The sequence below is a fragment of the Mytilus trossulus genome, chromosome 8 (assembly GCF_036588685.1).
Source record: "Mytilus trossulus isolate FHL-02 chromosome 8, PNRI_Mtr1.1.1.hap1, whole genome shotgun sequence".
NCBI classification, from domain to species: Eukaryota; Metazoa; Mollusca; class Bivalvia; order Mytilida; family Mytilidae; genus Mytilus; species Mytilus trossulus.
The window spans coordinates 75,963,997-75,975,958 of record NC_086380.1 but is presented as its reverse complement, the minus strand read 5'-3'; the positions used below and the strand labels follow the sequence as shown (position 1 = coordinate 75,975,958).

Here is an 11,962-nt window from a genome sequence, read left to right as displayed (position 1 = left end):
AAACTGATACCAACGAACGTAAATGAATCCACAATAAGCCGATCGAAATCGCAAATAAGCTTATATGCAGTCAAGGTAAATGTTTATATCACCTTTGTTAAACAAAATATATGGTTAATACAATGTACATAGATGTCTTGCACTCTTAACATTGCATAGGTAACACACGTGTTAAAGTATCTACTATTTTTTCCTAATCACCTCCGTTTTCTAGAATCTCACTATCGGTCAATGATTTTAGAGCACTTACAGTATCTAAAAGTATCCTTATTTTCATGCTGATAAATATACGTCACTTATTCTATTCTTTTTACAATACATTAATTTCTCGCATTTGCCATGATGGATTAAAAATATTTGTAATTTCATACCAGTTCACACAGTTTTTAAATGAAAAGACAGGTTTTATTGTAAAAAAAAATGATCTTCCATAGTAAAACTAAAAACTATACTTTTTGTATATAAGTTACATTTTGATAAAGAAATCTAAATTCTTTGACATATATTTTTACTTGCATTTGAATACATGTACGGATTTGCAACCGTTATTAATAACACACAGTGTGGTGAAGTCATTGTTAAAACACATTCCAGACGGATGTCTAATGCCATTGTCTTTATTCAGCATTTCTTCTCTGTTTTTTTTTTTAATCTGATGATATTCTCAGTATGTTGTTGGTCCTGTAACCACCGACATAAATGTTCCCTTGTCTATCAAGCGTAATTCCGGATAATCCTGAAACGTCCTAACTGTATACAAGTGTTCCATGTAATTTTATCCAAAGGAGTTTGTCAAGACATCTAACAATCAATTGGTCATGTATATCATCATATGCAATGAAGAAAATACAATCAAATCCTTGTTGAATTACAAATGTATTTTAAGAATTTTCCTATTGATGTCTAATGTTTTGATAATTGCACCTTCACCACCAACGTACACTCTCTCGCGTCCAGCAGTGATACCATAACATGTAAATCCTACGTTAACTTTCTTGTCTCTTTTCATCGTTGTAGAATTTATGGACTGATATTCAGATAAAGTAACAACAGCTCTATTGATATCAGGTTTCACGGCTTCACCATGAAGGATAGGGAAAAATGGCATCTTCATCTCATAATCTTTGCATTCTGTTTTGATTCTGATAATGAATGATTAATAAGAAGCAATTCATTATTATCTGTAACATCCAAAATATTATTTATTCTTTAGTTTTCTATGTTGTGTCATGTGTACTATTGATTTTCTGTTTGTCTTTTTCATTTTTAGCCATGGTGTTGTCAGTTTGTTTTAGATTTATGAGTTTGACTGTCCCTTTGGTATCTTGCGTCCCTCTTTTATTTTCATAGGATTTAGTTCTAACTCTTAATTCTGTATCATCCTTCTTAAACTCGACAATGCGTTTCTATGGTTCGGTCATTATCTTTGGTCTGTATTGAAGCAGACGTGGTTGATAATTTTTCTAACAGTGACCTGAAAAACTCGAGCTTAGCATTTTTCTTTTCATGAAAGATAATATCGATTTCTTGTGATTTGGATACGATCTGCTGAATCTTAGCCTCGGTACTATGAATATTTGTTACTTTTTATCGGAAGAATATAAAGATCTGATTCCTTAATCCATAACCTCGTAGGAAATCCATTTCGGTTTTATTTTCTATTACATCGACCAAGACCTGTGACATTTCTTGGTTTTGTTTGTTTATTATTTTTTTTATGTTTTCGTTGAAGAAATGAGAACCTCGTAGAAATTTCACGCTCCAACTCGTCTATTTGTTTATGTTTTCGTTGAAGAAATGAGAACCTCGTAGAAAGTTCACGCTCCAACTCGTCTATTTGTTTATGTTTTCGTTGAAGAAATGAGAACCTCGTAGAAAGTTCACGCTCCAACTCGTCTATTTGTTTATGTTTTCGTTGAAGAAATGAGAACCTCGTAGAAAGTTCACGCTCCAACTCGTCTATTTGTTTATGTTTTCGTTGAAGAAATGAGAACCTCGTAGAAAGTTCACGCTCCAACTCGTCTATTTGTTTATGTTTTCGTTGAAGAAATGAGAACCTCGTAGAAAGTTCACGCTCCAACTCGTCTATTTGTTTATGTTTTCGTTGAAGAAATTAGAACCTCGTAGAAAGTTCACGCTCCAACTTGTCTATTTGTTTATGTTTTCGTTGAAGAAATGAGAACCTCGTAGAAAGTTCACGCTCCAACTCGTCTATTTGTTTATGTTTTCGTTGAAGAAATGAGAACCTCGTAGAAAGTTCACGCTCCAACTCGTCTATTTGTTTATGTTTTCGTTGAAGAAATGAGAACCTCGTAGAAAGTTCACGCTCCAACTCGTCTATTTGTTTATGTTTTCGTTGAAGAAATGAGAACCTCGTAGAAAGTTCACGCTCCAACTCGTCTATTTTTTTATGTTTTCGTTGAAGAAATGAGAGCCTCCTAGAAAGTTCACGCTCCAACTCGTCTATTTGTTTCAACAATTTGGATTTAACTGCTTTGCTCGAATCTAGTTAGTTATTGATGATTTAGAATTCTCTAATTTTTGTGCTATTTTCACATTTTCTGACCTGTGTGAGAAAAAAATATTTCTCCTCACTAGTGAAAAAATGTTCTCGGCAAATGATTAGTTTAAATTTGATTATGACGTCAAAATGTTTTGTTTTCTTTTCAATTTTCCTAGTGTCACGTCATGAAAAAAGGCGACCTTGCCTGATGACGTCGCATATTACAATACAATTTTCTGAAAATCTTTGAAAAAGAACGATAAAAAGCATTAGAGAAACAGATTCCGACACTATAACTCGTGTACTACGATATTTCTCCACCCTCGACAGTTTAATTTTATTATTTAAAGGGCTCGGCAAGCCTCGCGCTTTAAATACTTAAATGTAACTGTCTCGAGTGGAGAAATATCGTAATACACTTGTGTAAGAACATATATTTCGCTATTGATTGTAAGTTTTTCTGTCTGTTATCGCTCAAAGCGTTCAATGTTGTAATAAGATGCTTTGTGCATTATTGTGTCTTCACTAACATCATCAAACAGTGCAGATTTGTTGACATCCATTCAGGCAAGTTTCAATGGAAGTACGTTCTGATAAACCATGTGTTCATTAGATATACAGGCTCTTCAGTATACATGGTATACGATCTCATGGTCTGTGTAGTAATAATGTAAAATCATTTCTGAATGAATGTTGCAGCTTACGTAATTGCAGGTATTTACGGTTGACTTGCAAACACAACACATACTCCCCACGACACGTATTAAATTGAAATCGTAGATAATCATAGGTCTGTTCTATGTTTCTTGTGAATTGCGACCACATATGTAGAACAAGATCTTCCATCACTGTATTGGATAACTCAACTATATAAGAGTCCTTACAAACAACAGAATATTGCCATGTCTTCAAGTGAAACCTCTATTTTAAATAATTTACATCAATTGTATCAACAAACAAAGCCGTTATTGTGAAATTACCTATTCTTTTCAAAAGATCTTTTTGGGTAAATACAATTTATCACACTTTCACTTTGTTATAGTATGAAAACATTTGACAGTTCTATACTTAAACAAGAATTCCCCATTTCAAACTAAAAGACAAATTTAAAAAAATGATCCTGCTTTGTTTCATTGAAAAGCATGGCCAGTATAGACACAAGTGATTTTTTTAAATGAGGGATAAATCATACTTTGCAGAAATATTCTCATATTCCAACAACATATTTTTTAAATCAGCCTGATTTCCTATTTAACAAAATGTTTGTAACATTTATTATGAGGATCTTTTTATAACAAACAAACGGTAATTCCATGAGAAAAAACTGTGTCCCTCTTCTTGCCGACTTGTTCCTTTATTCATATTAAGCTGACTGCAGATAGGAATTTCTTAGTAATAAACAACAGAAGTTAGCAGTATCTTTTAACTTTACTATCCGCTATATAGATGATGTTCACTGACAAAAGATTATGTTTAACGCATCAATCAAATCGAACTTGAGTTCATGGATACAACAGATACTATTAAGACTGCCTCATATCTTGAATTACATTCAGAAATCGACCATGATGGTCGGTCACAAACAAAACTTTACGACAGAAGATTCAGCTTCCAAATTGTTAACTTTCCATGTCTATGAAGCGTCATTTCAGCAGCGCTTGTTTATGGAGTATATATCTTTCAGTTGATACGAATTTGAAGGCATGTATGTTATTATCATGATTTCCCTCACAGAAAGTTGCTGCTTATGATAAAGCTGTTGAACCAAGAGTACCAAGAAGTCATGTAATGGATGCCATAACTAGTTAGTTTACTGTTAAGGAGAATCTGTGGATAACAGATGTGTTCCTTAGTCGTAACTATAATCCTGTCCAATGTCCCTTAATGTGACCTACCGAAATAGACATATAACCGGCTTTGCACTACATGAGCAACATGACGATTGCCTGATGTGGCGCTGGATCTCCTTATTCCTCCAAAGCACCTGGGATCACCCCAAATCTTGGAGGGGTTCGTGTTGATCAGAATTTAGTCTTCTGTGTTGTGTTGTGTGTCCTAATGTTTGTCTACTTTTGTCGCGTTGTTTTTTGTTCATCATGGCGTTTTCAGTGTATTTAAACATATGAGTGTAAATGTACCTCTTGTATGTTTGATAATTTTTTTAAGTATGGTCATTGTAATAAATAGACAGCTGTCCTTCGTTATATCGAACGAATAGCATGAATAAACGGAAATGATGTTTTAATTTCGCGATCGGTTCGTGAAAGTTCTGGCATAGTGTCGTGAAGGAAATTGAACACAATTAAATATCACAAGGTTCAAATATTTCTTAGAAATTGCAATTTTATTTCTTATAAAAAATATTGATATAATGATAACTAATCAATCACAAAAATGAAAAATTACTTGAATGTATAATTTTTTAGAAAAATAAGTAATGATGGAAACACCACCCCTACACCGCCCCCTGTATATGACTTGCGTGTATTAGACTTTAAAATGGCTTGGTCCAATGACTGTGAATTTGCGACTGACCAGAGGAACAGGGGATCTGATGCTTTTAACCTTAAATACATTTGATGAGTATGTAACTTTTTTTAGCCAAAGGGTTGTTACTTCCCATGACAAATCAGTTTACAACCTCAATGATCAAATGTCCATGGTATGTATTTGATATACTTCATAATATCTAATTAGATTGTGAAACTAGCACCTAACTAACGAGCTCCTCATCCCGCTCCATCCACGGTACGTTAGTTGTTCATTTTAAAAACACATTTGTATGCTCAATACATAAAACAATCAAAATACCAATAACACTCTAAAAAACCTTTAAAAAACTGACCTACACAAACTCCTTTGTTTAGATCTCAACCAACCCCTTATACCTCTAGCCAATGCAGGAAAAACAATACACAATAACACATAGTTGAAAGGAAGTTCGAGACCAATGTCAGAATAGGTAACTAAAGAAACTAAACAAATTGACAATGGTACATGAATTAACTTAAATCTACTAACAACTATTAATCAGAGGTTTATAATTGCCCTTTATTCGAGTAAAGTATAATGATTTACCCTACAACAAGCAATATAGACCGTACAAACGCTTCGCACTTTCCAAAACGTGACTTAACTTACATGTCTGTTATATAAAGATGAATTGAAGCAAAACATATATCCATTTCAAACCAAAACATATATACAAAATCATATTATATGTTATAGTAATATGAATTAGAAAATACTTTTGAAAAGAATCAAATTCGATTTAAACAAGGTTAACATAAATTACATCGTCATAAAAAAGAACAACAAAAGTAACTTACAAAATTTACTGTGTTTTTTTCAGATCAGAGTTACTGTAACAGTTTAAAGAAAACAAACAAAATCCTAATATTTGCTATGAATAAAGGCAACAGTAGTATATTGCTGTTCAAACTCATTAATCCATGGACAAAAAACAAAATCGGGGTAACAAACTAAAACTGAGAAAAACGTATTAAATATAAGAGGAACACACGACACAACACTACAATGTAACACACACAGACACGGACCAAGCTTCAGACAAATTCCCACGAGAATAACAAATATAACATCAAAACCGTTTACATGAATTTGGGATAGACCAGTACCGTGACACGTCTTTTCGCAATATGAAAGTTTTTGAAGATAATCATATGTTAATACTCTCTTATGTAAGATTAAAGTTCAATATATGACGTTTTCATATAACATGTGATATAATGTGTCCTATGTAGATTTCTAACGACAACACATAGATAAAAATCAAATCAAATAAATAAAAAATTGAAGGTTAAATGCATCTGTTTGATGTATTCTTATGTTTTTTTTTACAGTACGACACTTTCAAAAAGATCAAATTGCTAAGTCTAGGACTTTTGATTCATAAAACAAAAAGAGTTTACATAGAATTGGCGAGATATTACAGTAGAGAATCATACCGACTGTTCGGGTATTTAGCGATTCAGATATTTATAGATTTATTGACATAGAAAGTTGTTAACCCAAAAATTCAAGAAGTAGCGTTACAAGTCTAGTGAACAGTAAATTAAAACAAAGTCATTAAAAACGGTGAATTTAAAGAACTTCTATCAGGAAACTAAAAAATATTTAACCACACAATCCTTATAACAAAATGCTAGTGACGGTTCGGTATGATCATAAGTTACTTTTCAATAACAATTAAACATTCTAAGAAATCAATTGTTGAACTAATTGTACAATTCATGTGTACTTTATGATGTGGTTCTACTGCATTCGTACAACATCTCATAACAAGACTAAAGCTCTATTTTCGTATGTTTGAAACCCTCGTATAAGATTTGTATGAGTAACTAATGTAATATTAAATAATACAACAATGATTATGTACAAAAGGATGGTAACTACGAGATTTTTTTTTAAATTAGACACCCTTGAAAGACAATTTCGGTCAACGATATAATAATTTGATCCTGATTTTGCTTTTTTAATCGAGATTTGGTTAAATAATTTGGAAATCAGGCATAAGAACCCTAAAGTTTTCTGTGTCAGAACTTTCTGATAAGTTTCACAAGGATAGACTTATTAAAACTGTATAATTCAATCGGATGATCAAGAATTGTGCATAAGAGACCAAAATGACACAGACATTGACAACTGTAGGTCATTGTATGGCCTTCAACAATTAGCAAAACCCATACCGCATAGTCGGCCATAAATGGCCCTTGACAATGTAAAAACCTTAGTTTTGCAGCTATATATGTCGCGGACAGGACTCCATTATGATTGGATCCATATCATAGTGACCCGATTTTAGTTTATGACCATCCCCTTTTATATGATGTATATGCATATCTAGTTCGGAAAACCCAGGTTCAAAGGTTCAAAACATATGGACCGGACACAAACCAGACAAGAACGAATCAAACAATGTTTGAAAACTTGACGGCTCATAATATCAATGCCACTGTTAAAAGGAACTGATTTAATTTATGAGGAACCACGTGCCATCCCATTATACATTTTTGAACTAAGTGTGTTTAACATCAGTTCTATAGTTCAAGGCAATGCATTTTATATTTGAAATCATTGGTTTTTGGATCAACTGTATATCTGTATACATGTTTAAGTTACCTGATTTAATTTGACATGGGCCGAAAACAAGTGGGGACTGACGGACGGACAGACTTAAAATGTGATTTATATGTCCTTTTAAACTTTGCTTGTGGTTGTATTAAACATGTAAGATAGTGATTTCCGATCTTGACACGGTTTGTAGGCTGTTAACAAACAAGAGACTATTGTCACTATTGATAGGACAAAGACGTCTACTTTTTACTCTCTTTATGGCGTTGTTTTCTCTCCCTTTTACTCGTCCAACTTACAAATATTTCATCATATTTTTTTTATTTTGCATGGCACACCATCAATTATAGCAAATAGTAACACTTGTTAGGTCAAATATTTGTTATAATACGACGTTTTTTGTAGAAAGAACCGTTTTACCTATAGCAGAGTGAAAACGTCAAAATTACGTCAATTATCGCCAAACCATGAACGATATGCAACTAAGAATCAGAGAGACGTTATCATAGTATCGTGTAAAGTAAAAAATGAATTAGCTATATTACCAGCTGCTTCAAATAAACAACAATACTACAAAAGTGTTTTTCTTTCAATTTTTTATGAATGACCTTTGACCTCAATTTGAAAAAAATTGCACCATATTTCATTTTCACGACCGGGAAAAATGGAATCTACACATTTTTTACTTTCGAATGATATATAATATAGCCGTGTGTTAGATAGGTGCATTAAAAATATATTTTAGGTCTGAATGGCACTCGCCTTATTGATGTAAACGTCTTTTGGTTTTGTTAATGTTTGTTTACTCCTTGGTTTTGATTGTTATTGTCTGTCAAATAAACACACAAAAAATGTAAATAAAACTTACATACATTTCGCGTAGGCAACCCTTTGATTATGATCGTATTATTACCTTATTTGATATCAATTAATATAAAATTAATTATGTCGTTGAATACAATAGAATGACAACTACAGGGAATAACAAAACACAAATTAATACACATGTACACTTGAAACACAAATTTTCTTCATCTATACCGTTTTTTATATGTCCATTTGATAGTGATTCTGTGTTTTCAGTCGATACTTGTGTTGAATAATTTGGCAATCCGGGATAATATTCATCAGAGTTTACGGTATCATAATTGTCTGATAAGGTAGGAAAATATTGATTAGGTTGCAGAGCGTACATACCATTATAATATTATCCAGAATCGTGCAAAAGAGTGCGACCATAGTTTTTATATTGATTCATAGATCTTTCGGTACAAAGCTAACGCCAGACAAACCCGAGAGCATTACCTCGTACACACACGCTTGATCTCCCATTGTATGTGGTAAATTTATTTGAATTGGTATCGAAGTTTCAAACACAGGAATTGAATATAATTTCCAAAAATCTTCCGCTGTTCGGATTACCCAGATATGTGTGAACGTGTCATGAGTACTTGAAATTGTTGCTGATCCATTTATATAATGTGTCTCCTAACTGTACTTAAATTAAATCCGTAAGCTGCAAATCAACATGCTCCCCTCCCCCCCCCCCCCCCCAAGTGCAAATTACGTAATGAAACAAGTTGGCGATACACAATATAAAGATTTTCACCAAACATTATACTACTATACAACAGATACTGAATACATATCCAGAATAACTGTCGTTTCTGAATTAAAATACCTATTTACATATAGACTCGTAAATGTTTGTTTAACATATGTTTGCTTGTATTGTTTGATAATGCGTGATATTTATGTACGCTATTTGTTTTTATTTTTCCACTTTTATTCTCAATCTTCATATATTCATTTTTGTTTATTTCGTCTTTGATTGTACTTTACTTATTTTTCTCCGAATATTATTTCTTCGTAACCGCAAATAAAAAGCGAAAATTAAACAGAAAATATAAAAAAGAAGTTTGCACTTATTGTATATTTAAGTAACACGATAAATTACATAATATAGTTTACAGTGTTTCACAAAAAAAAAACATTTACTTGCATTTGTATACACAAACAGATTTACGATAGTTATTACTCACAAAGAGTTTTGTGAAGTCATTGTTAAAACACAATCCCCATGGATGGTCAATGTCATTGTCTTTGTTCAGCATTTCTTCACTATTTTCTCCATCTGATGACATTCTCTGTATGTTGCTTGTATAGCAATCAACGTAATAAATGTTTCTCTGTCGATCAAGTGTTACACCTGCTACCCCTGAAACGTACTTACTGTAAACTAGTGTTCCATCTAATTTTACACAAAGGAGTTTACCAACACAACTAACAATCGAATGATCATGAATATCATCGTATGCTATGAAGAAAATATCACCAGATCCTTGTTGAAACGTTTTTAGAACTGTCCCATTGGTGTCTAATGTTTTGATAGTACCATCCTCACCACCAACGTAAATTCTGTTATGTCTAGCAGTAATACCATAACACCTAAATCCAACGATAACTATGTTGTCCTTTGTCATCTTTGTCGTATTGATGAATTGTATAGAATTCTCCTTAGGTAGGGTAATAACAGCTCTGTCCGTACCAGGTATCACAGCAACACCATCAGGTTCGGAGGAAAAAGCTATCTCTGTCTCGTAATCTTTACAGTCTCTGCAAACATAGAGTTTGTTATCGGATGATTCTATATTAGTCATGAGCAGCTTATTATTATCTGTCACTGAAACGCTATAAAGACATTTTACCACATTAGTATTAAATTTTAATACTGTATCCTTCTCAAACCCTAGAATATTTTTCATTGGTTCTGGCCTTATCTGGGCTTGTTGAAATTTCTTTGGCTTGTATTGAACTTGACATGGTTGGACATACTCTGACAGTGACCCGAAAGACTCAAGCTTACCATCTTTCTTTTCGTCAAAGGTAATATCGAATTCTTGTGCATCGGATACTATCTGCTGAATTTTGGCCTCAGCGCTATGAATATTTGTTACTTGTTGGCGAAGGAAAATAAAAAGCTGATTCTTAGATCCATGATCACTCAAAAAATCCATCTCGTTTTTATTTTCTATAACATTGACCATGACTTGCGATATTTCTTGCCTTTGTTTGTTGATTTCCATTTCATGTTTTCGTTGGAGCGATGACAAACTGGTCGTTAAATCACGCTCCAAATCGTCAAGTTGTTTCAAAAATTTGAATTTCAATGCTCGGATCTGCTTAGTTATTGTTAATTTAGTTTTCTCAATCGATTGTAAGTTTGACTGTCTGTTATTGTCTAAGGCATTCAATGTTGTAATAAGATGCGCTATGTCTTCCATAACATCGTTAAACAGTGCAGACTTTCTAACATCCTTCGAGGCCAGTTCCAACGGGAGTACGTTCTGACAAAGCCTGTGTTCTTTAGATATGCAGGCTCTACAGCATACGATCTCATGATCTGTGCAGTAATAATCCAACATCATTTCTGAATGGAAATTGCAGTTTTTCTTCGCGGACATAAGAATATTGGATCCAATGGACGACAGGTCGATAACATGGTGAGATTTGAACGCTTTGAATCTGCAATGTGATTCTGCACAGTCTGTACACAGTCTTTCTTCACAGTCTGAGCAATACCTTGTTGCTCTTAAAGACTTGTCAGCTTCGGAACAAGGATCACAGAAACTAGTTGATGCCATAGAATGATTTCTGAAAAAAAAATTAGTATATAAAAATGAAACGTGTTCTCCGCGTTTCAAATCAAAAGGTTTTCCTTCATTTTCTGTATTCAATTTGATAGAGTAGTTTTAGCAGTTACAATTTATCAATTTATGCATGCAAATTTGTACATAGGATGTTCACCCTTCTAGAATTGAACATTCAATTGCCTTTTAAAAGAAAGAAAAAAACAACCATCCGTTAACTGATAGCAGAACGTCGTTTTGTTATAAGATTGGAATGGTATATGACTTAAACTACCGACAGTAAACCATTCATAGTGATTACCGTTCTATAAACGTGTCGTCTTATTGACACGTCGAGTATACTCTAATGCGACCAGAAAGAAATATATAAATACCTTATAGTCACTTAAATTGGCGCGATATAATGATCATTCACAAAGTTATCAAAGGTACCAGGATTATAATGTAATACGCCATACGCGCGTTTCGTCTATATAAGACTCATCAGTGACGCTCAGATCAAAACAGTTAAAAAGCCAAACAAATACAAAGTTGAAGAGCATTGATGACCCAAAATTCCAAAAAGTGGTGCCAAATACTGCTAAGGTAATCTACTCCTGGGGGGGGGGGGGGGGTAAGAAAATCCTTAGTTTTTCGAAAAATTCAAAGAATTGTAAACAGAATTTTTTTTAATAAATGCTCATATAATTGATATTCATGTCAACACCGACGTGCT

The 11,962-nt window shown here is 33.2% G+C and overlaps 1 protein-coding gene across 1 annotated transcript; it reads right to left on the bottom strand.

Moving 5' to 3' along the window:
• Positions 1-9,591: 9,591 nt before the first annotated feature.
• On the bottom strand, positions 9,592-11,241 carry LOC134728004 (uncharacterized). The gene has a single exon (XM_063592405.1). The coding sequence runs from the start codon at positions 11,239-11,241 to the stop codon at positions 9,592-9,594; it is 1,650 nt and encodes a 549-aa protein (XP_063448475.1).
• Positions 11,242-11,962: the final 721 nt, after the last annotated feature.

Coding starts and splice junctions, on each gene's coding strand:
- LOC134728004 (XM_063592405.1), bottom strand. CDS start 11,241: ATGGCATCAACTAGTTTCTGTGATCCTTGTTCCGAAGCTGACAAGTCT.